We start from the raw sequence: 25,553 nt of genomic DNA on the forward strand, positions 1-25,553 counted from the left end.
GTTTTTCTTAATCACAAGAATCTATTCTGCTTTTGTTGGCCGAATGTAAGGATTGAAAGGGCTTGTCAGGATGCCTGGCTCCTGGGAAAATGGCCATTTTTGTTTAGAAACTGGGCTTTTGGATGCTCTGCTGACACCAAAGTCAGGAGCTTGTCATGGGGTGGAGGTTTAAACTCTCCTGCCCTGACTGTTTTCTGGGGCAATGGGCATGATTACAGCTGAATGTCTTCTCAGGCTTGCACTGACATTCCTGAAGATACACAAAATACACCACAGCAGCATTTTTCCTGTCTAGGCATAGACCTCTTCATCCCAGAGCCTCTCTGTAGCAAAATAGCGGGAGAAATTAGAATTTCAGGCCCTCTCTGCGGTGGCAGAGTTGTTATGAGCTGTCATCTCTGACACATCCATCAGTAAAAGTAAAATAGGTGTAGTAGCTATTGCTTTGGAGCTCCTTTAGGAGCATCCATAAGGATTCCCATGAATCTCTAAGAGTGGGGAGGCAGAGCCCTCCACCCTTAGCTGGGCTGGGATAACTCTGCCCACTGCTGTGGGTAGGATGCTGTGCAGGGAAGCTCAGCTGGCTGTTGTCTCCCCTCCCTGTCCCTGGGGTTGCTGCTGTCCCCCCTCCCCTTAGCTGGTGGGAGAACATTCCACTGCCCCACAGCTCACAGAGCACCCAGGGAAATGTGGAGTTTCAGAGACAGGTCACTGGGGGGTCCTGTCAGCCTCAGGCTCTGCCTGAGGACACCTCTGGGGGTTTCCTTGTGCCTTTATGCTCTGTGCAATACGAGTGGTTCTCATTTGCCTCCAGGGTGGAATGATTTAAAATCCATGTGTGTGAATCTCCTCACAAAGGGGCTCCTGGCTGTGGTTTTGTGGGGTTGATTTGGAAAAAGCTTTGGTTTGATGGTCTGAACAGCAAGTGAGGATGTGGCTGTGCTGGCAGCTTCTGGTGCTGTTTTATTCTCTTTCCTTAGCATGAGGAGCCTTGTGCTCTGTTGAAAATTTGGGAGGCAGAGAGGGATGAGGGCACGCTTGGCAGCCTCCCTGCTTCCCGTGCTGCAGTGCCTGCTCTGTGGCCACCCAGGTGGTGTGAGAGGGACTCTGCTCCCAAATCTTGGTGCCTCATTAGCGATTCTGGGTCAAGCTTCTCACACAGCTCTGCCAAATCATGTCAAATCTGGGTGCTGGCAGCTCATGGCTGTGTCACTTCCAGGTCACAGCAGCTCCTCCTTTGCTCCAGTGCTGGAACAGCTCATCCCAGCTGGGGCTGCTCCTCTCCTGGCCACAGAGGTCACCGTGGTCCCCTCACAGGAGAGGAGCTTTGGGAAATGGAAAAGAAAAAATAGGGCACCTTCACCAGGTGAACCCTGGTTTCCATTGCCAAGAGGACATTTGAAACACAACAGTGATATCCTGAGGGTTCCCCTGCAGCATCGGGGAGCCAAGGCATGACCTGGGGTAGGGCTGCACCCTGGGCCTGATTGAGGGAGACAAGGTCGTGTCTGTCAGGGGCTGGACTTGACACTGCCTCTCTCCTTTGACAGGAACCATGAAGGGTCACGCGGCTGCTGCCAGCAACCTCCTGCCTCTCCTCTTGCTCCTGGAGCTGGTCTCACCAGGTAAGTCTGTCTGCTCTCCCCCTGCTTGTCTGCAAGGTGCAAGGGTTGGAATTGCTGTGTTTGTGGTCTCCTGGTGAATCTGCAAACTGCACTGCTGGGGTGATGTGAGGGGTGAGCAAATCTCCTGCCTCCATCAGATCTCTCCTGTCTCCATCCCATGAAATCGTGGGGACCTGCATATCATGCTCTCACTTTTCTTGCAGTCCTTACTGACTGCACTTGTGGCATTAGGTAGCCCTTCTTGGGAGAGAGTAGGTGGAAAAAGCCTTGGAGGATGGATGTGAACCCAGCAGTGGCAGATGCTCCCAGTGTATCTTGATGGAAAGCTCTTGGCAACTTCCAGATGTGGATTTATGAAAGCAAAGCTGGTGCTGGACCTGGAAACAAGTCAATTTACATAAATAAAACCTAAATAAAACTGGACGGGGGGATCACAGGCAGGGATGTAAACCAGAAGCTTGTTAGCTGTGCAGCAGCAGAATATTGCTGGCGAGGCTCTCCCTCTGCTTTCAGCAGCAAAATGATGACCTGAACTGTGCTTTAATAGATGCTGGGGGGGAAATAACTCCTGTCCAAGCTGCAAAACCTCTTTTCTAATTCCAGATGGGGGAAAAAGGCAGGGCTGTGGGCCAGAAGAGCCTCCACAGTAAGCTCTTTCCACTGATACTCTGTGTCTTTGCTGGCACGGGGGCTTCTGGGACAATGGCTTTTTGGTGTAGAAAATGTGCCTTTTGGGACAGGATTTGGCACATCACGGGGTGCACAGGAGCTGTAAATGTACAGCAAAGCCCCATGAAAATTGGGATTGTTACATGACTGGCCTTACCCCCCTGGGTGCTGTGTGGGGAGAGGGTGCCTGTGTGGCTCTTGCTGATAAACAATAGCCAGTGTGTGTCCATTTGATAGCACTGTGCCCTTTGGAATAAAGGCTTTTTTTCCCCCCCTTATTTCCCCTTCTGAAGGCTGGAGATGGCTTGCCCAGATTGGCAGCCTGATTAAGCAGTCAGTGGATGACATTAGCTGTGAGTGACAGGCGCAGTCAATCTCCCTCTGGTGTCGTGTTGGATCAAGGAGAGCCTCACTGGGTTACTGCTCCTCTGAAAAGGGACAGGCAAGGGAAAAAGACAATCCAGCAGGTTCTTTGCACTTGCCAGTCTGTCCCATTGGAAGGGGGCTGGTGGGGTCTGCCTGCCCAGCTGGTGGGGACTTGCTCCTTCCTTGCAGTGACAAACTGTAGAGCCTTGGACAGGCAGCACATGGAATGGAAACAGGGATTTGGAGGCTTTGCAGCTCAGCAGTGTTCCAGCCCTTCTCTCCTAAACCCTGCCCAGGGCTTGGGTTGCCATCTCTGTGATAAGCAAGTGCTGGCACAGCTGCTGTGCCTGGGATAGGGATAAGCACGTGGATGCCCTGCCATGCACTCTGGGCACTGCAGGTGATGGAGCAACTCTTCCCAGAAGGTTTGCAGAGCTCCTGGTGAAGCAGTGAGCTGGGATATAATGGGCAAGTGGAGCCTGAGTGGCCTTTGAGTGTTTGGAAGAGGATGGTTCAGCTCTGCTGATGCCTTGGGAAGGCTGACCTGAAAGAGAGACTGGGCAGAGCTAGTGAGGATAAAGCAGGTATTTATTCAAAGGCCTCCAGGATACACCTTGGGCAGGGCAGGGCCTGACCAGGGCCACACCCAAGGGGGACTAAGAATGGTCACAAAATGGCTGACCAGTCATGAGATCTTACATTTTTTGTAAGTTTTAGTCCATTTGCATACTGGGATTTAATTGTCCAATTACAGCTTCAGGTTGTGAGGTCCCATCCTCCTTGTTCCTCCCTTCAGCCACCCTTGTTTGTGCTTTTGGGCCTGAAAGTTGTCCTTGGTGTCCAGCAGGAAAAGGATTTGTTTTGTCTCCCTACTCTGTGAAGAGACCTCACCAGCACTTAATATGAGGCTCAGAACTGCACCCCTGAGCACCACAGAATCTGAAAAACAGGAAGGCTAAAACTTTAGGCATCACTGGCGTGGCAGTGGAGTCTCCCTGCCCCTGCCTGGCTGCTGCTGCAGGAGATGAGGAGAGACCTTATCACCCGAGGTCTCCCTGGAGCCTTCTCTTCTCCAGGGAACACCCTCAGCTTTCCCAGCCTGGCTCCAGAACAGAGGGGCTCCAACCTTCTCAGCATCTTCATGGCCTCCTCTGGAGTCTCTCCAGCAGATCTACGTCCTCCTTGTGCTGGGGGCCCCCCGATGTTGAGGGTCATAGGGATAGTGCAGATAGTGCATCCCAGGCTATAACTGGGTGGTTGTGGCAATCCCTCAGAAGGAAACTCCATCCTTTATCCTGGAATTTCAGCCCAAAGCAGTGTCCTGCCCCCAGACCCTCCCTCAGCATTGCCCAGCTCTCAGGTGCTCCCTCCTCCCTGAGCAGGCACATCCTGTGTGCTGGGTGGTTTGGGAGCCTCCCAACACCTGCTGCAGCTGGATTTGGAAAGTGCAACTTATTTTTAGCATGCTGGTGATATTAAGAAAAGTATTTTGGAACAGGAAGGCTTTGCAGAAGCGAGTCCTGTGTGCCAAGGGCTGCTGGGGTGTTTTAGCCTCATTTGCCCCTGGTGGAGCCTGCTGGCCCCAGCGTGGCAGCCAGTGACAAGTGTGCTGCCAAGCCTCTGGAGATGCTCTTAGCTCTCAAATATCCCATTTTGTCAGGTTCCTTTTTATTTTCTTTCCAGGTACTTAACTCCAGAGGCTGGGATTTAAATGTGCCTTTGCAACAGTGCTGCCTCTAGTGCTTTCCCATTTCTCAGGGTGTTTAACCAACTTGATGCCTCAGGAAAGAGGGCAGCCCTGAAAAATCCCTGTCTTGTTATGGAGGGGGCGCTGGGGGAGCTTGGGGGACATGTGCACGTGTCCCCAGGAGCAGATTTGTTGGGATGCACACCTGGGACTTGTGTTTGAAAGGTCTCAGGAGCATCTCCTTCCTTTGAGAGCTTGGCAGGCAAAGAGGATGCTGAAGCCTGGTCTGTTCTTGTTTCCTGAGGTGGGAATGCGGAACACGCTTCGCCAAACCTTCCTGGGAAATCACCGTGTGCCTCTCCTGCCACCTCTTTCCCTGCAGCCCTGGAACAGTAGATCTTTCCTGGCTGACTCTTTCCCTGGCTCAGGCTGCCTTTGTCACTCTCCTACGTGCTCTGCACTTGTCTCTGTCCCCTAATGAGGCTGCGGGCCAGGGGCAGGCTCACTGGCTTCCAGCACCGTGAGATCAGGAGGGGAAAGGAGCGAGCCTGGTTATTAAAGGTGAAAGGAGGCAATTAGAGGGAAAGGCAGCCGGGTGATGGGAGAGGGAAGGAGCACGGGGGTTTGCTGGGGTGGCTGACAAGGCAAAAGGCTTTCAGCTGTGGGAGTGAAGCCAAGGTATTAATCCTGGGCTAAACCAATAATTGATGCTCGTGGTCCCTGTGCTGTCGGCTTTTGCCTGCCCCTCTGCCTTTTTGGAAAATACCAAATCCAGAAAGGCTGGTGGAAGGAAGTGGCTACCCTGCCAGCTTTTATGGGGGACCTCATGGGGCTTTCTGTCCTCCTGCTAGCTCTCATCTTGGGGCTTACCCCTTTGCCAGCATGAGCCCGATGCCCTGTGAGCATTCCCGAGCCTTTCCCAGCCTTGCTGGCCCGTGCCAGGGAAGTAACTCCTTGTTTTTGTTCTCTTCCCAGGTCAGGGCAATCGCCTGCCCTACTTCATCAACTACTTCTTTGATACCTACCTGCTGATCAACGAGGACACACCTGTGGGTAAGTGGGATGGGCACAGGCTGCCACCACACCATGGAAAAGTATGGAAAAGGAATGCTTTCCTTTTGATTGACAGATGGAGCTTTTCTTTCTTTATTTAGCTGGGGATCGGTTTTTTAGTAAATGCAGAAATCGACCCGGTCATTCTTGGCGCCTTCCCAGGCTCTCAGTCCATTAAACTTATGGTCTTCAATCAGGGCTGGTGACTGGCTTTTAATGCGGGAGGAATCGATTGAGAGGCTGGGATGGAGCCTGTGGAGGTCCCTTCTCCCACCTCCAGCCTGAGCAGCACCTCCTTAAGAAGGGGCTGCTACTGCACCCACATCATTATCAGAGCTGCTGAGGGTTAGAAGAGCTTGGAAAGATCTCCAGTGACTGCTCAGCTCCACCAGCACTTCCAGCTGAGGCTTCTGTCCCTTCTAGGAGCCCCCTTGCAGCCCCTGTGGGGTTTGGGGTCTGAGCAAGCAGGCAGGATGTGGAGCCTTGGTTTGGGTGGATGGTGGAGGCTCTGCATGGTAGCTGAGCTCTGCACAGAGCTCACCCTCTGGAGAGGCCCTGTGAAGGGAGCAGGAGTGAGAGCTGCTTGGGAACAGCCTGATGGAAATGCTTCCTCACGGAGCACCTTGCTCTCCAAGTACTTGAGCTTGAAATACCTTATGGGAATTGGACTGAACTTCTATTTTGTCAGAAAATAGGGAGATTTCCTACTGCCCGCTTTCCAGCGAGACATTATGCGAGTCAAGTTGTTCTTGGAATTGCTTTGGCAGTTGAATTGCATTTTTTTTTTAACTTTGTATTACACTGTGTGGATATATATATATATAATTGACTCTTAAGAATATTGGCACCTCGAGATTTTGTTTCCAGATGCACAAGAGGGAAACGTCAGCCTGGGAAGTGTTGACACACACAGTTGTTTCTGTGTTTCCTGATGTTGGTAGGTGTTTTCTGAGTTAAGGTTTATTAGGGTTTTTTTTTTTTAAAAGGTAGCATCTGGAAACACCTTTCTGAGATCCTGAGTGTGAGGAGCAGAACAGTGTGTGGCGCCTGTTCCCTGGGGGGAAAAAAAAAAAAAAAAAAAAAAAAAAAAAAAAAAAAAACAACAACAACAACAAAAAAATGTCCTTTTTTTTGAGGTCTGTTTGAGCGCCCCTCCCTACAGCATCCCCTCCCTCCAAACCCAGCAGCTCCCTGCGTGCTGCCTGCCATGCCGAAAGGGATCTTAAGCAACAATTAAGAGATCATTCCCCCTCTAATCACTTACAAGAGTAAATTAGTCTTGTCAGGAGCTATTAAGACAGAGAGCTCGGAATTCATTAGGCGAGATTGGGCCGAGGGAGCTGCTGGCGCTGCCGCTGGTCCAGGCTGATTAATTTCTCCCAAAACATCATCAATGCCCATCTGTTTCATTTAGGTCTGGGGAGAGCAATTTTCAGGTGGACTGACCCTGTAGTCAGTTATTTCACCCAGAAGCAATGGAAACACACACGTGCAGAGAGAGTCGGTGATGGGAGCTCCAGGAGGGAATTGTAGAAGGAGGGAGATGCTGGAGAGGAGGATGGTGGTTGGTCGGGCTGTGGTGGGATGGGCAAAACAGGGCCCCAGGAGAGCCTGTGCCAGCTGCCAGCAGCTGTGTCACCTGTGTTTTACTTGGGAAATGGGAGGGTTATCCGTCAGGATAACAGCCCTTGGGAGAAGAGTGTGCAGGAGAGGGACTGTCCATCTCTATCCTGCTGCTCTTTGCCTTAAGAAAAATCATTCTAAGGGCCATTTCGCTTAATCCCAGACTTTTTGGAGGGCTGTGGGCAAGGAATTGGATGCTGGGGATGCCAGGTGAGTGGCTGGAGGGCCCTGGGGAGGTGGCACTGCTGCCACGGGGGTCACTGCAGCCCTGGATTTGTCAGCAGGTGGGGATGGGCAGGCAGCACTCCAGGCTCCTCTTGGTCGGGGTCCCTGCTGCTGCCAAAGGAGCGTCTCCTTAGCATAATGTAATGACTGGAGTCTAATTGCCCAGCAAATGGATTTGCTGTGAGCAGGACAGGAGTGGGAAAATGAAGATGATCCATCATGTCAGGTCTGTAAGTAGCCTTATAACCACCTAGCTTGGATTCACCCAGGTTTCTCTGAAAGCTTTCATGCCTCAACGCCTTGCAAAATGTGTGACAAAAGAGCCCATTCAGACGAGTGCAATTCCACTTCCCCTCCATCCTAGCGATAACATTGTAGCCTCTCTGGAATAATGTTGTCTTAAAAGAGTGGGAAACACTTAATCCATTGCACTCAAGGTGATAATGTGCACTTGGCCTCGCCCTCAGGCCATGTCATGTCAGGGAATGGTCACCCAGGTGGGGACGTGTGTCCCCTCCTGCCCATCACACCTTGGTAAGTCATGCCTTGCAGGAAACCAGCAGAGGGACTTTGGATCGTAGGTCAGGTTTGTGGGGCTGTGAGCACTTGGTGCCCCTGAGTATGGCAGGGGGGTGTACCAAGATGATCTTTAAGGTCCTTTCTGGTTGGAATTCTGGAAACTTAGATTTTGGGATTTTAGTATATAGTAGTATATGTGAAGTAATATGGAGGATTTGGGGCATTGTCTAAGTCCTTCTTTACTTTCTTCCTCCTTCTTCATGGATTTGGATGGTTTTCTGTAACTGAGTGACAAAGGCCTCCATTGCAGGCCTTGGGTGGTCATTATTGGGTCAAAAACATAAATAATACAGGTGTCACCTCGTTATTGGGTAATTAGCACTTAAATAACCTTGGAAATAGTTAGAGGTACTCCATTTTACCTCATTTCTCTAACTTGCTAGTTACAGCTCAGGGCTTGTGAGTCTGTAAATAGATAAGAAATATTAAATCTCCAAGTCCGAACACGAGCTGCCACTCCCGTGTATTAATCCCAACTTTGGCAGAGAAAAAAGAAGCCAGAACCATTACACCTTTCAACCCAAACCATTCCATGATCCCATGAAGGACTGGTATTCCCTGTGTAGCCTGCTGAGGCTGAGCAGTGCAGGGCCCAGGATGGGCTGGCCCTTCCCTGGGCAATGTGAGTGTGAGGACATGCTGGTGAAGCTGGTGACAGCACCTGGGACATTGGCAGGTGGGGAGGCTGGGCTCCCACGGGGCTCTGCAGAGGCTGCCTGCTGTTTGATCCCAGTTCTTATTCCTGGGCAGGAATGTCTGCAGCTGAGGCTCTGGCCTCTCCACCCCAGCAGCTCAGCTTGCTGTGACTGGTGAGACGCTCAGCCCCGGGTCCTCCTCCAAATTTGGCTGCCTCAGCACCTCCTATGAACTACCCTGGGACAGCCCAGGGCCCAGGAAAGCCCCCGAGCCAGCAAGTCCCAAGGTCAGGAGCAGTGAGGAGGGACATCCCCAGGCAGTGCCAGCTCAGCACCATGCCCAGTGACCCGGGCTGTGCTTGCTGCTCAGAGCCCCCTTTTCCTTCCCTCTGGCTCTGTGGCTGTCCCAGGAGGGCTGGGCTGTGCTCTCCATCTCTGTCTCTCATCCATCACAGGGCCCACCGTGCTCAGAGGGCAAGGCAGATGGATGGGTGGAATTTCATGGGTTGCCCTGCCCTCTTTCTGCTCCGTGCAGCTGTTGCTGAGCTGACAAATGCTGTGATCAGGGATATTTCTCCATTAAATTTGAATGGGCAGAGCTGAACTTTGCTCTGTATAAGACCTGCTTCGGAACGGGCTGCCCGTGGAGTTGTGGCTCTCACCCTGCCCCAGAGGCTGCTGCAGCCTGAGAGGAGCCAGGGATAGGGGAGTGCCACTGAGAGGTGTGGGTGTTCTTTGCTGGCCAGTGGCCACTGAAGGGTTTGGGCTGGTGTGTGACACCTCGTGTCTGCTGGGACACAATTATTTCACAGGCAAACTAAAGAGGAACGTGGCATTTCACAGGCAGGGTGCTCTGTGGTAACTCCTCACATGGATCTGAGGCAGCACATGCCTCTGATATTTGTGGATGATTTAATTCAATTCTCTGTCCTAGACAAGGAGCAGGCCAGAGGGATTTTCTTCTCCAGGCAGGGAAGGCTTCCATCCTCCACATTCTGTGTCTGTCCTTTCCAAGGCAGTCATCGCTTCCAACACTGCCTTTTGCTGCCGTGCTCTGGACAAGGAGATGCTTTGGCACCCAGGAAAGGTCCCTGGGGGTGCTGGGCCGCTCAAGCTGCTGCTGCTGATAGGGTTATCAGTGTGGGACTGAGCACGGGCTAAACCTGTTTGATCCCACAGCTGCCGGCATCTGCCTGCTGCCACCGCCGTGCCCGGGCTCCTCCAAATGCATCACTGGAAGGGAAAAGACAGGAAAAAAACACTGGTTCTCTGATCCCTGCATGCTTCTGGACTGATTAAATCGTTTCGGAGCTCGTATATCCCTGCACGAGGCTTGGGGACAGCTGTTGGGGACATCTTTGGGTGGAGCGCTGTGGTCATCGGGGACCAGACCCTTTTGCCTTTGGTGCCTCCGGGTCTCCCCTTTCGCCTGCAGGACGTGCTGCTGTTACTAGAGGTGGGCGGGGGGGGGAAAGTACCTGCTCTTGTGTCCCTCTTGCTCCAAATGAGGTGCCAAAGCGCTAAAGAGAAAATTATAAATTAATCTCGGTGTACCGAGGGGTTAAAAGCCGCAGCGGCAAGACCAGAAAGTACCCGAGGCACGCTGTTAATGAGGCGCTAATTGGTTAATGAGCAGGGTGGGACTCAGGATTAAAATTTGGGATCAATCTGGGAGGAAGGCAGTGGGAGGAATGCCCGGGAGCATTGCAAGAGTTCTAGTCAGGAGTCCCTGCCTTCCTCGCAGCCAGGTGTGCTGCCAGTGGGAAAACCATCCCTGTATTTGTGTATCTGCTGACACAGCTCCAGAATTGTTCCACGGAAAAGCTGCTGCCCAGTCAGGAAGGCAAAGGAGTGTGCAGTTAGGAGGAAGGTGGGAGCTCAAAGCCAGGAGACCTTTCCCCATGCCCGGGACAGCAAGGCTACATGTTTAGGTCTGTTTGTTAAGGGTTTTTCTTTGCAAAGCTGGGTTTCAGCTGGGCCAGCATTTAGCCTAGCTGATGGTAGGCTTGCAAGGTGAGGTGGGTTTTTAAGAGTCATAGTGGTGCTGCCCCATCCCTGCAAGTGTGCAAGGCCAGGCTGGACAGGGCTTGGAGCAATCTGGAACAGTGGAAGGTGTCCCTGTCCGTGGGAGGGTGTTGGAAAGAGATGGTTTCAAGAGTCCCTTCCCACACACATAATTCTGTGAGAGGACAAGGGAGGCTGCCCATCCATCCCTCTGCTGTGAGATTGTCTCTGATAAACTTCAGTTGCTGGTGAAACCAGACTGCTGCATGTAAATAATCCCCAGATGGGAGGGGCAGACAAGTGGGCAAGTGCATGGTGGCACTTGGTCTGTGGCTGGTTACAGAGCTTGGGGGCCAGGTGTAATGGCACTGACACAGGAGCTTGCAATTCATAATGGTAAAGAACCCCACAGAGCTGCTTTTGTTGTTTATCTGAAAGCAATGAGGTGAGTTGGCAAGCTCCAGAGGACCGTAAACCCCCTGGTTTGCTTGCTGGGTGGGCTGTCCGGGAAGCAAACACCTGTGGGGTGCCTGTGTGCAGCAGGCAGAATTGATTTGGCCTTTTAGGAGGCATAATTCCAGAGGAACACGCCATGGAATCTGGAGATTACATGTTTTTGGGCCTGCCTCAGGAGCTTCCTTGTGGCCATTGCTGAGATTCTCCTTCACAAGGGAGGCTGTGGCCACCTCACCCCTTTAGTGTTTGTCTATCCTCCAATGGCTGTTTGCTGCCTACAACTGAATTTTCAGGGTCCTTGGGGGCTCTTTGGAGGAGCAGCCTTGTTTCTAAGTGTGCTGGTGACCCTAATGAACAGCAATATTTGAGGAGAGCTTAGGGAGGGGATCTCAGCTCTCCCAATTTAAGCCCTTCTTCTGTCACTTGAAGACCCACTGATGAAATTACTTGTTGAGCTGCAGGAAGTACAGCGTCTTTAATGAAAACTTAAGGCTAGAAAATTAGTTATTCCCAACATCAGGAAACTTCAGATTAAAAAAAAAAAAGCCCCACTCCCACCCAAACCCTTAACCCTGCATCATTAAATTAATCACTTCATCAATCACTTAAACTTTCATATCTGCTTTGCTAATAGGCAGTAACATTAATGCTTATGTTAAAGAAGGGGAAGAGGGAGAAGGAAGAAAGTGTATTTGCAATATGGACTCATTAACATGCCAGGGTAACCTTGCTCCTGGCAGGCACCTCATCAAACCATCCTCAGGTTTGATCTCGCCACCTTTTGAGCCCTGGCACAGGGGCCAAGCCCTTTCCAGGGAGAGGGAGAAAGATGTGTGAGGTTGGTAATGAGGGCTGGAGTGATTTTTTTAATGTCTAGGATGGCTTTATCAGCATTAATTGTCTGTGCAGGGCTGTCTGTAGGAGCTTCATTTGCGGGCTGGCTTCTCGCTGGCTGTGCCCCTTTCCTTGTTACTCTGGACTGCCCGGGCTTGGATGTCAGCACTGTCCCAGCTCAGGTAAATTGGGCCTTCCAGGATGATTGGAGGCATTAACAGGGGTGGCAAAACTGATAAAGAGCAGGGATAATAATGTGAGTCAGGCTTAGCAAAGAGAAAAACATAAGGAGGGGGGGAAAGCACGTATATATGGATGTGTGTGTATATATTCAAGTTAGGAGACGTGTATATGTATGTATCATTGTGGAAGTATTTATGCTCTAAAGGAATATTTTTAGCCAGGGGTACTGCCCTGTGCTGGAGGGATATCCTTGCATTTGCATACACTCATAATTTTATTTTTGGTGGAGAAGGTGAGCTGTAATTTCACTATCAGAAAAAAAAAATTCTGGTTGCAGACAGTGAGCAACATGCTTGTGTGTTTTGCCAGGTCTTGATGTATTTGAGTTACATGAGATTAAAAAAGAAGGAAAAAGCCCTAACCATAACTCCTTTACCCCTTGCTTCTGATATTGGCACATCTGGATCTCTGCAGTCTGGATCTTCCCTGGAAGCGTCCAAGGCCAGGTTGGGTTGGGCTTGGGTTAACCTGGAGTAGTGGAAGGTGTCCCTGTCCACGGCAGGGGGTGAAACAAGACAGTCTTCAAGCTCTCTTTCAACCCAGACCATACCACGACACCTTCAACAGCTCTTTTTATAGAATTTTCAGGCTAGTGAGGAAATTACCTTTTCAGTTAAAACTTCCTATAATTGGGCACCATGGAAATCCTTATCTTTAAGAAAAAAAATTCAAAATATTTGCTGCCGCCACCACCACCAATTGGTGGTTGTTGCTTACTGGTGTAAAACAAGCCAAAAAACCTCCCAAAAACAAAACCAAGGGAGAAAAACAGCAACAAAGAATTAGGAAGGTCCAGCTTGATTGCCTGGGTGGCAGGGCCACCTCTTGGGCAATTTGTTTTGTCACCTTTTCCATGGGTTTGGGGGGTGTGGGTGGCCTCAGTGTTGCTGCATGACTCCCGGCTTTTAAACGGATTTATTGCAGGCGTGTGCTAGTGCACCCTCCTGCCTTTGAATGGCTTAATGTGCTTGATTGGCAGGGGGAGTTAATAAATTGGTTCCTCTTGTCAAACTGCTTGGGTACATTGATGGCTTTTGAATTAACTGTAGCCACTTGGGGAGGGGAGAAGGAAAGCTTTGTTGGACAACTGGGTGAAAACATCTGCTCCATTTGCAGCGCTGGTCAGAGCACTGAAAAGGCTCCGTGCGCTCCCTCTCTTAAAGATTTATTAATATTGCTGGGTACACGAGGGGGAAAGATTTCAAACACTTGACATTTAATGGTTAGTAACTCAATTTTATTCCATTCATCTGCATGGCTTTGTCAGGTGCCCGCTCTGTCGAGGCTCTGGTATTGTATCACAGAGGTTGTCTCACTGCCTGTGAGCAATTAGGAGGGTGATTTGGTACCTGAATCCGGAGAAACCTTTTTATTTTTCCTTTCTAATTGATTATTAGCTTTGGGGTGAGAGCTGGTGTCGTGGAACGTAATATCCCTTCATAAACAATGATGCGGTGGCTTGACTTGCTCTGCTGTTTTGCTTTCAAGCAGTCAATTTGAAAAGAAGATGGGGGGAAAAAGATTTTGAAATACACTAAGTCCAAGGGAGATGAACAATTTGGGGTATGGAGAGAAGCGAGGAGCATCCTCCCAGGCAGAGATTAATGGTTGTTACTAATGATTTTGGGAAATAGAGGGGAAGGAATAAGATGTGGCAGAAGACTGTAAAATAAGTAACAGCACTGCGGAAAACCCTGTCTCTGGAAATGCACCTTTCCCTGTATGACAGCAGCATCAAATTAAAACACATCCTGCCGGATAAAGCAGCATTTCCCTGCGAAGGAGCACTGGTGTGTGGTGGGGTGGTGAGGTAGGAAGTGAGGGGACCACACAGAAAGCACCATCCTGCCTCCACATCTCTCCCAGAAGCTTTTCTAGGGGCACAAAGGGTGGGGGAGGAAAAAACATCTCCCAGGATCTGCAAGTTTTTCTTTGCCTTGCAAAAATTGTCCGCACTCCCATCAGGTGCAGAGTGAGGCTTGCAGAGAGCATCAGCCACAAGTCATTGCCCACCTCTTTGCTGGGGTGGGGGGAAAGAGTCAAAAATTAAGGCTCGGTACCGGGCGGGGGGGGCGGAATTCCAAGCTGGTTTCATGACACTGCAACAGAATGGTCTCCTGGAGCCATAAAAATTGGCAACATCCTTGTAGTTCACAGAGCACTAGCAGGAGAACAAGTTTCACTGGTGCTGGGATGCTCCACAGGCAGTTTCTGGCAGATATAGGTGGGAAAGGTGTCTCCTAGGAGAGAGGGGAGATCTCCATGATTTTATATCAGGAGCTTGATTTTGCATTCCAGGGTGCAAGGTGGGAGTGTAATTTTTATTTTGTTTTGCTGATTAGTTAATCTCAGAAGCCAAAATTGCTGAGCTTGGTGGGCATCCCGCTGTAAAATTAGCTGGAATCTGTTGGAGAACTTGTTTTCCAGTGGTGGTATTCCCCCCTCCAGCCCCCAGAAGTAGAAGTTCACCCCAGGACCAGCAAATACTGTTGGTGGTCTGGGTTTGCTCTTTGTGTATCCTGTACCCAGTGGTGTTATCCAGGCGGGCAGAGGGACAGTTTTCACTGGAGTGTTGCTCCCAGGAGTGGAGGAATGCTCTTTAAAAGAAGTTTTCCTGTCGTGGATCTGCACTCAGCCTGTTTTGAACAAGATGCAACATCAGCATTTGGGGTGGCAAGGCAGGGCTGGACCAGCTGCTCTGCCAGGCAGAAGCTCATCCCTGCTTTCCATGAAAGCCACTGCCTGTGCAAGTGGCCCCAGGTGGTTGCATAATGGCATCCCTAATTGTGTTCTGAACGAGATTAACTTCTTATCTGGCAGCCTGACACCTTTATTGTTATTAATGTGTGAATAATGCACTGTGGAGGGGTTTTAATGCACAACTTTGGTAGCAAATATTTTCCTTTTGTTTACTGGTGTCTATCACTTTGCCACCGTGGGATTCCCAGGCTCCAGGCATGGGGATCCCCGAGGTCAAGGAATGCTGTTCCTGTTTCTCTCCTTACTAAATGGTCACTGCCATTGCACTGCAGCTCTTCCCCTTCATTTCTTCTTTTGAACTGTGGGTAGAGGTGGTGGTGAGCAATTCCTCCGCTGAGTCTGGAGTTTCTTGGGACCATGGGTGTTGGAATGGCACGTGGAGGACCAGGGACCATCAGTCAGATGGGGCTTGGGGTTTTGGGGTGCATACAGGGATGGGGAGGCTTGGGACACTGCCAGGTGTGGGTGCAGGTGCCCAAGGGGCTGAGGGTGCTCTGGCAGGGGCTGGATCTGTCCCTTGGCCCTGGTAGGGAAGGGAAAGGGAGCTGTGGAGGGTGGGAGTTGGCTGCAATCTGTCAACTCCAAAAAAAGTACTAGTTTCTGTGATGTAACTTGCTATTAAACAGGATAACAAGGTCAATAATGCCTTTGCCTGGGAGAGCTTCAGCCAACACTTCTATCAAAACCAATATTAATTTTCACTAATTAGGAGCTGCAGCTAATGAGTGTCACAGCTAATTTACCTCATCCATAACGAGGGAGAGGAGGGGGTCAGGCGCCTGGGATCAGAGCCTGCAAATCTGCCTCCTCTCTGCTCCCCCTTTCTTCCTGGCCCAACATGTGTTTGTCACCTGTCTGCAGGGACATGGGAATATGTGTGTGGTCCTCTGCTGCCTTCCTTGGAGCACGGGAATGCCTTGGGAAGGCAGGGAAGGAGCTGGATGGGGAGACGTGCTGTGCAGCAGGTGTTGGCTGCTCCATTGAGGAGAGGGGAAAAAGAGCTTGGAAGGATGTGCAAGGAAAGTCTTTGGGAAAGAAAAGGATGCCTGTTATCCTGAAGGAGAAGTTGTAGTGGAGTGTTTGCTATTGAAACTCTTTAATTCCAAAAGCCTTTATTGTGTGCTTTATCCCTGTTCCCTTCCATACCTTTTACCCACACAAGCCAGCCTGGAAAGCACCGGAGCAGTGAGTCTGTCACCATCCATAGTCTTGTGGCTTGCTCTAGGGAGTCCTTCTCTCGTCCCTGATCCTGTGACAAGCTGGTCAAGTGGTGCAAATGTTTGTGGGGAGTGAATTTTTGTAAGCAGATATCTTTGGTGCTGCACAGGTCACAGGCAGGAGCATTCCATGGATGTTGCCAAGAGTGCTAAGAGAAAGCAAATTTCTCATTTGGAGTTATCCCTGTTTGGCTTGTAAACTTGATCTGACAAGGGAAGGAAGGGCACAGTGAACATTGTATCCCTCTGAAACATCTTTATAGTCTGTGCTTCCTAAACAAGCCGGAGCCTAAGAATGATCCACAGGGATTATTGCTTCAAATAAGAATACTCTAGAGAAATTTGTGGTCTGCTGTCAGACAGCTCGTTGTTAGGGATGGCTAGAACTGACTGAATAAATGATTCACTGTTTTTATTCGCGTTGCCCTGACTATAAACCTCAGGAGTGTTCCCTGTCGGAATTGATCTGTTCTGCTGGCAAAACCGCAAGCGGCGCCTGCGCCACCAGCCTGTCCTGGCACCTTGTAGGAGGGCAGGAGGGCTCTTGCCTTATCCAAGGGATTTCTTCTAACAGACACCCTCCTCTTTGGGGTGTCTGGGGCCTTGGGAAAAGGGCTTGGCTTTTAGGCATGTCCTGGGAAGCTCCCACAGGGAAGTGATGTGCAGAGAAGAGCCTCTCTTGGGAACCTGGCTCATCCCAGAGCATCCTTTTGGGGCATCCCATGAAGTTCGGGAACTGCTTGTGGTCCTGGCTCTCATCCATGCGCATGGTGGGCTTTGCCTCCAGTTTTGTTGTCCAGCTGCCCAGCTAATCCTAGTTTAGGCAGATTTATTTGATTTTTTTTTTTCTTTAGCTGTTGGCCTGAAATTGCCACCCAGCCCGCAGCAGCAGCTCCTGGAAGGTGTTTTCCCTCTGTCTGCTCCAAGACTCACTGCACCCTTAAATGTCTGGACTTCTTGTTCTTCAGCAGCTCCTCCTGTGGCTGTCATCAGCCTCAGTGGGAAGAGGAGAATAGATAAGCATAGATAATTTTATATATATATATATATAATATACAGGAGAAATTTGTGCCCTCAGGCTGGGCATGTTATCTGGTGACCATCCCCATCCTGTTTCTCTTTGGTGGGGGCCAGGTTGGCTGAGAAAGTTTCTTGGAGCTCATTGCCCAGGGAAAAGCGACCTTCAGGCAGAGTTCTTGGGGGGAAAAAGCTTCCCCAAGCGTGACAGATTTGACTATAAATCTCCAGATTAATGCCCAGGTTCCCAAGGTCTGTCATCTTGCCTGGCACGTGAGCTGCTGGAAAACAACATATAGGCTCATCAGTCATTTGGGAGGCTGCAGGGAGCCCATGGACATGCCTGTGAGGGGACACGAGGGACAGATGGGACAATGTCCTCATCTGAGGGCACACACAGGCATCCCGAAAACTGAGGAATCCGGGATTATGTCTCGGGCAAGAGGTGGAGTTGAAAGAGAAGCAGGGCTTTTGTATGAGTGATACTTGGGGTGAGGAGATGGAGGGCCAGGGCTGGAACCCCCAGGGTCTCTCTTCTCCTCTCTTTTTTTTTTCTTGTGGAAAGAGTCAAACTGGTTTTAAAGTAGATTTATCATGAGTGTCTCTTATTGGTACAGGTATTAAGTTGGTTATTAATTTCTTGCACTTTCACTCCTAGGAAAATCCATCCCTTATTCCTTTTGCATTCACTTTTGATTGATAAGGTTTATTGTCACTTCTTAGTAACCACAAATCAGCCCAAATTTGAGGAATTTATGGGAGTTACCTAGACCAGGGTGTTCTCCATCCTGCCAAGGACAAGGGCTAGAAAAAAGGACAACCAAAAACGAAGAAGAATGTCTCTCCTTTAATAGGAAGGAGGAAGAGAAAAGTGCATTTCTTGCTGATGGTAGCTCACTGCCCACAAAGCAGCGCTGCATGGAAGTGCCTGTGGTATGATTGGATTGGTGGATTGAGTTTGTTTTGGGGTATTCTTTGAGGTTTTTAACTGTCTCTTGTGCTGTGGGGATTGGCAGCCTCTGGGACAGTGTCCCCAGGGCTGTGGGTTGGCTCATCTCTGGGCTGTGATGCACCAAGATTCCTTTGTGGAGATCCACAAGATCCTTCAGTGGTGCCAAGTGGCTGATGTGGATTCAATCTGGAAATCGGTTTTAGATGGAGAGAGTAGGGTGGGTTTTCTTCATCCAAGAAATGGTCCAATAGCACAGGAAAGGTTCAGCTCTAGTGAATGGGCTCTGAAGGGGCTGGATTTGCACAGGAGTTTGGAGCACTGCTGCTCCAAAGGGGCTGGGAAAATGGATGCGTGTGACACCTGTTAGGTCACAGGATTCTCTGATGTGTACAGGTAGCAGGGAGATGCTGAATTTGGTGGTCAATACCCATTTCTCCCTCAGTCAGGGCTTCAGGGGAAACAGAAGCTCTGAAAGTCTTCACTCTGCACAATTGAAAGAAAAAAGCCTAAAACTGGGACTTATTGGATCACTTTTCTCTTCATAAATTTCCACTTTTAGAACAGTCTGTGAAACCTCGGTGATTGCTTTCTTTTTGCTTTCAAACAACCCAGCAGCTGGGATTTAGCATGGAGTTTTGTGTTCAGTTTGGATTTTAAAATGTTATTTTGTTTTCCATGTGACTGAGGGAGGGTTTTTTTGAGCACTGGCTGATCTGGACACCGGCTGGGGGGTGTGTAGGCTCAGCCTCCCCTTGCAGCTCTGACCCAGCCTGCAGAAAGAGCAGCCAGGCTCTCACAAGTCGCCTTGGCCAGGGGGGAATTACAGAATCCTGGAATGGTTTGCGTTAGACCATCTCATTCCAGCCCAGGAATCTACTATCCCAGGCTGCTCCAAGCCCTGTCCAGTGTGACCTTGGACACTTCCAGGGATCCAGGGGCAGCCACAGCTTCTCTGGTCTCCCTGTGCCAGGGCCTGCCCACACTCACAGGGAAGAATTTTTTCCCAATATCCCATCTAACCGTGCCCTCTGGCAGTCTAAAGCCATTTCCCCTTGTCCTGTCTAGTAGAAGACGAGAACTGCTCCTGTAGGAGGATTTGTGATTTCAGACGTGTCACAGGTACTGTATAACCTACAATTTGTAGTATGCTGTCCAGGAGGAGTCTGGGCTCATTGCACCCCCAAGGGATTGCATCAGTCTTGGAAACAGCCCTTCACTGCTTCCCTTCTCACCCTGTTCTCCCTTGCTGAGATGAAATTCCTGCAGCAAGCCTTTCCTTTCCTGGAGTTCTGAGACAAAGGGCACCTGGGCGGGGAGCATCCTCAGCCAGGAGCCCTGTGGATTCTTGCAAGGTGCTGTGGAAGTGACTGAGAGATGCTTTTGGTGGTGTTCTGCCTAGAGTTACTTAATTCTGGTGTTCAACCCTGCTCTTGCTCCCTTTGTGACAACTTCTGCACTGTTACCTATAAGTAAAACCTTATAAAAGAAAGGCCTTATAAAATCAGACCTGGCTATTTCAGCTAAGCCAGCACCTAGCCTGACAAGTTCCCATGAGAAAAGAATCATGAGAATTAAAATCAGTTTGCATAACAATCTATTCTTGTGAGAAAACAGTTTGCACCTAGAAAAATAAAAGTCCATCCTATGAGAATCCTTAAAAAAAAGTAAACATATCTAGAGAAAAAGAAGTTTAATAAACATTTGCACTATTATCAACCAATATATTGAGTTTCAATAATTTGTCAGCCTATTAAATTTGAACACAGTACCTTCTAAAAATACCAAATAAAAATAAGTTGTGTACAATAAAGATTCAACTGTCCTACATGAAGAAACAAGTGTCTTTGTTCGTCTCTGTTACGGCACTGGGCAGGCTGTTCTGTGCTTTTTTGGGAAGCTGAGGCAGGCTGGATGCTGTGTGTTTGCATGAGGATACGTTTTTGTGCAGGTGCCTCCACAAACCCTTGGAAAGCTCTTTCCAGAGGTGGATTGCATTCCATCAATGTGCAAAGGCATTCCCACCTGACCACAGTGACCATTTGTGTGGGGTGAGCTGCCAGTTGCCAGCACTCAGAGCGACAGTTGTAGGAGCAATTAGCGAGAAATCCTTTGCCTGAAATATGTTTTTAATAAACCATTCACTGCATATATTCAAATAACAAATAAATCCCTGCAAACCCGAGTCTATTTGCCGACAACTAGCAAATGAGAAAAGCTAAATTAATTGAATGCTCCAGTCACTGGGGAGAATGGTCCAGCTGTAGCAGGGCTCTCCAGATGTTTGTTTGCCAGAAGAGTGTGCTTTCATAGGAAAAGAAAAACACTCGTGGGTATATTAACTCAGAAACAAGTTTACAGCTGTGTGCTCACACGCTCTGCCTGGCTCTCCCACCAGCCACTGTGGAGCTCTGTTCCAAGGCTTCCTCTTGCAATAAACAGCCTCTTTATTTCTCACTCATTGTCCTCTTGGCCATGTTTAGACATCTGTGACGTCCAGAGTGAGGCAATGGCCCTGTGAAAGCCTCAGGGGCTCCAGCTGATATCACCCTCGCCGTGCTCCAGGGTGTGCCATGTGTTGCAGGTACAGCTGCACCGCTGCTGCTTGCAGTTGAGGCTGCTGTGGTTTGGCCCTTCCCTGGTTTTGGGGTGGGTTTGCTGCACAGGGCTGTGGATTGGGAGAACAAGGTGCTGCATGTGGCTGGTGGGAGCTTACAGGGATGAGTGGAAGAGCCTTGGGTTTGGTTTAATTCCATCCAAAGACTGGAGCTTTGCCCAGCTTCTCCCGGAGGAGCTTGGCTTTGTCAGCACTCTGGAGGCATCAGCCCAGCACTCTCCATCCATTTCCCTGGGCCTTGTTTTGTTGCTGTTGTTGAACAGGCCGAGCTGGTTGTGAAGCCCCTTGGTTGAGGTGCCCCATTACTCATAGGCCAGGGGACAATGGGACGTGGGCTGCTCTTTAAATGTCTCTGGGTGTCATTAATAACCACAGCACCACCGGCTCCTAAATAGCCTCATTCATCAACAAGCAATTTACTGCGGGCCGCAGATAAGCTCCTGCCTCACACACCCAGGCACCACCTGCCAAGTCTCCCCTCACCTCCCCTTTGGCATTTCAGAGGGACAAAGAGAGAGGAAATGCTCCAGTCCCAGTTGTGACAGTCATCACCAGCCCCAAGAGCTGGGTTGTGCCTGGAGGAGTTGGGTTGATGGGGCTGCATGTGTTTCTCAGGCTCTGTCACCTTTTTGAGGAGAGGCTTCCGAGGCCCTGGTTGTTTCTCTTGGTTCTTTCAAAGGCTTTGTGGCTGCCCCATCCCTGGAAGTGTCCAAGGCCAGGTTGGATGGGACTTGGAGTGACCTGGGATAGTGGAAGGTGTCCCTGCCCATGTCAGGGAGGTTGTAACAAGGCGGTCTTTAAGGTCCCTTGTAGCTCAACTCCTGCCACAACTCTCTGATCCAGGGAGGAAGGGGAGCAGGAAATGTGACTTTTCCAGAACTGGCTGCCTTGGGTTTCTAATTCCTGCCCTGTTGCTCGAGTCCTGCTTTTACTGCAGCCATATCTTGGAGATCAGCAGGTACTAACTCAGCTCCAGAGAGATAAATCAGGAAGGGATTTCACTGCATCTTCATTTTAAGGAGGCAGAATTCATCACCCAGCGCATGTTGTGAAACCTCAGAGAGTTACGGTGACAGTCCAAGGCCGGTTTACCCGTGGAGCTGAGATCTGCAGACAAACCCTGACCGCTGCTACCATTTCCCGTGGCTTTGGGACTCGGATGCTCGCACCAAATCCCGCTTTGGAGCAAAACTCCCTGTGGCATTTGGGCTGAGGATGGCTGTATTTTTGTTCCCCTGAACCATTCAGAGAGCAGAGCAGCTGGGCAAAAGCTGCAGCAGGAAAAAGAGTTTGTATTCCCTGTGAGACTGAGAGCCTCGGGGAGGTTTCGGCTTTTGTGAGGCACAGATGAGATTCCAAACCAGACGTGAATGAATCCCGTTCACTTGCGCAAGTGTAATTTGCTGACAGGTTTGTTTTGTTGTTGGCTTTCTTTTTTTCCCCTCTTTCCCCCATTCATATTGATCAGCTCCTCAGCTTGACAGGGCTGCTGGTGGAGGAAGCAGTTCAGCAGCAGGACTTCTTTTAGCAGGGCCTGTTGCAATTCGAAAAGGGGTAATGGCTTTAAGCTGAAAGAGAGTTGATTTAGATTAAGTGTAGGCAAGGATTTTTTTACAGTGAGTGTGGTAGGGCATCTTGTTTTAGTGCTTTATCCCTGGGTCAGGTTGGACAAGGCCCTGAGGAAACTGGGCTAGTTGAAGATGTCCCTGCCCATGGCAGGAGATTGGATTAGGGGGCTTGTAAAAGTCCTTAGGAAGCTGCAGCATCTTATGACTTCTCCATCAACATTGCTAATGTCCCTGCCTTGCGGTTCTGGGGGTGTCTGACACCCCAGAGGTGTCCTGCAGTCCCGGGAGACCTGCTCCCTGGGCATTGCAACCTAACGAGCTTTATCTCCGACCTCATGTTAATTGCAGAGCAGCTTCTCTTTCCTAATTAACACGAAGCTATGTTACCTTGCCTGGCTAAAATGCAAAATACTGCATGTGTCACCTTACTCATAAATCATTTACTTACACCAAGCAGCAAAGCACCTCATGAAATGGATTTCTGGGGTTCTGCTCTTCTCCTATTTGCTCTGATGTTTTTTCTAGAAGGTGAGATAAGGCCAAAGAGAAGTGATGAGCTCAAGGGTTGTGGGTCAGCTGCACCTTCTGGTCCCTGCCCTCCTGCTTTCTGTACTGAGGGGGAGATGGCAGTGGGGGTGTGCCCCTGTTTTCCTGAGCTGAGACTTTTGACAGGGTTTCCTTTCATCTAAGTTAGTTAAAAAAATGAACATTTTGAAGGGAGTTGGGTAGAAGGCAGGAAGGAACAAAGGAAATACTCCTTGTTCTTTCTGGGGTGTTTCTGATTTCAAAAGTTAATTAGAGAAGGATATTCTGTGGATTTAAGGTTTAAACTTGGTGTCAGATGTGTTAATCAAGGCTGCATTAGCCAGGCTTTCCTGGAGGAGTCAGTGGGGAGGGTGTACCCAGTGTTCCTGTTTGGAGACAGGCATGGATGTGGAGCAGTGCTCATGGAAGTTTTTGGTTGTGCAGAGGGAAGGGATTTTGCCTCAGAGGTGGGGAGCACTTTCCTCTCCCAGAGCTGCTAGAACTGGGGCTTGGGTCTCATGCAACCAATGCTGCTGGGGCTGTGCCGGGATTGGGTTTGCTAACAGCTTCTCCAGGCCAGTTTTAAAAGCCCCCAGGCAAAGCTGGGATGTTTCTGCTAACCCCAGATTTATGTTTTCCTTTGCTCTTCCAGTTCATCCTGCCTCCTTCCACCATCTACGTGACTCAGAAGTAGTTGTTAGTAGTCACATGAAGGCAGCTCCGAGGAGTGAGGCTGCACCTGATATTTAGGGTTTTTTCCAGAATTCCCTTTCTCCAGCCTCCTGGGAGGTGTGTTGGTTCTGATGAAGATCACAGTCGGATTTCTGGTTGGCAGTGCTCAGGGATGAAATACATATTCGTGCTGAGCTTGAATTGGAAAAGGTCCTGCCTGTTTTGTACCATCTTGGCAGTGCTCCTAAGGATTTCTCCGGGAAAATTCAGGGTTGTAAGGTGCTAGACTGAGTGCTTTCCTTAGTTGATGGGACATCTTGTGTGTTTACAGCTCTGCCATAAAAAAATAAATTAATCTCTTGGGATTTCCTCCTTTGTGACCCCTTGATGCTCAGTGCTAATGCTTCCCTCCCTCCACCTTTTGTATTTATTTTCCAAGTTTACCAAACATGGACTTTCCACTCCGGGAAGTCGAAATACTTGAATTCCCAATTCCCTGCTGCTCTTCTTGTTCTCTGACCTTTCTCAGACAAAGGTGTGAGTGAGCCACCAGTTAATTTCCTTTGAAATTAGTGCCTTGAATGGTTGGTTCACCTGCAGAGCTCGTGGCTTGTGCCTTGGGAGCAGGATCACATCCAAGCTGGAGCCAGCTCCTCGCCTTCCCCCTCCTGTTGTGGGGATGAGGAGAGAAGGACAGATACCAATAAAAGTGAATGACACTTTTTGACAGAGCAGCTTCTGTGAGGGAACCTTTTTTTTTAGGGGTGCAAACAATGGATGGAGCAGAATTTGCATAAAACTCATTAGAAAAAAAGTACAAGTTTCATAAATCTTGTGATAAATTAATGCTATATCGTTCTGAACATGATGTATTAATTTTAGGATCAAATGAATGGGTCTGTGATCATTCTTGGTAATTATGAGGCACCCAGGCATTTTGGAGAGGAAATTATTTTTAAGGAGTTTTTTTAAGTGCTGCAACCTTTTTTTCACCGGAAATATCTTAACAGACCCAAACCCCTCCTTTTGCACGTGTTTCTTTTCTTATTCTATCTCCTGGGTGTTTTATTTGATGTGATTTTATTTACTTCCTTCTTTGATGCTGCAGCAGCCTCTTCCTTCCCAGACAAAAGGAAACAAAAGTCCTTTCAGTTTTTAAAAATTCTCCCTGTTGTCCATGGTCCCAGGGAAGGCCTGTGGGTTATGCAGTGAAGGGAAGGCAGGAATTGCTGGATTCCAGCTGGAGCAGGGAGAAAGTACCTGGGGCACTGCTGTTCAGGGGAGTGCCCAGGGATGAGCATTTTTTATTCCCTTTTTTCCAGGCAGGTTTGGAGATAGCACAGCGGTACTAAGGTGCATCAGTGACTTTGGCAGCAGTATCCCAGCCTGGTTGGAGAGTTTTGGTTAATAAACTGTCTTCTGCCCAAGGAGGTGCCAGTGAGTGAGTAAAGGATGTCATCTCCAGCCATGGAATCCTGGAATGGTTTGCGTTGGAAGAGACCTTAAAGACCATCCAGTTCCACCCCCTGCCATGGGCAGGGCCACCTTCCACTATCCCAGGTTGCTCCAAGCCCCTCCAACCTGGCCTTGGACACTCCAGAGGCAGCCAGAGCTGCTCTGGGCACCCTGTGCCAAGGCCTGCCCACCCTCCCAGGGAACAATTCCTTCCCAATATCCAGCCTAAATCACTCTCTGTCAGTGTGAAGCCATTCCTCCCCCCTGTCCTGTACCTCCATGCCCTTGTCCAAAGTTGCTCTCTTGGAGCCTCTTCAGGCACTGGAAGGGACTCTAAAGCCTTCCTGAAGCTTCTCCTCTCCAGGCTGAACGGCCCCAGCTCCCTCAGCTTTTCCATGCACTGCAGAGACACAGCACCAGTACAAAGCCACGTGTTTAGAAGTGGTTTTTGAGAGCTTGTGTGATACCTGTGCTGCTCTGAGACCTGCTGAACGCTGGTGGAGGGCAATTACTCTGTCTAACCCATGTCAGTGTCGATGTTGACTTTAATGGGGAGGATGCCAGGGGCTGCATGCACAGCATCTGCTGGGAGAGCCTCAGGAGGCCTGTTTATTTTAATCATAATGCTAATAAATTTCAGCATGCCATTGATATTTTTGTATTTTTCCTCCCCTTATTTGTGTTGTAAAGTTAACCAAAGTGATGGGTTCTGAGCAAACCAAGGAAGCCCTCTGTGTGTGGGAATGCTTAGCTCTTCTTTGCTGCTACTCTCTC

The 25,553-nt window shown here is 49.6% G+C and overlaps 1 protein-coding gene across 1 annotated transcript in view; it reads left to right on the top strand.

Moving 5' to 3' along the window:
- CDH23 (cadherin related 23) overlaps positions 1–25,553 on the top strand; it is a 185,306-nt gene that overhangs the window by 8,327 nt on the left and 151,426 nt on the right. The window contains exons 2-3 of the mRNA XM_083865855.1: positions 1,551–1,625; positions 5,323–5,400. Of these exons, the coding sequence (XP_083721981.1) occupies positions 1,551–1,625; positions 5,323–5,400 (153 nt within the window). The remainder of the gene's footprint in view (positions 1–1,550; positions 1,626–5,322; positions 5,401–25,553) is intronic.

Source organism: Zosterops lateralis, assembly GCF_965231275.1.
Source record: "Zosterops lateralis genome assembly, chromosome: 8".
Lineage (NCBI taxonomy): Eukaryota > Metazoa > Chordata > Aves > Passeriformes > Zosteropidae > Zosterops > Zosterops lateralis.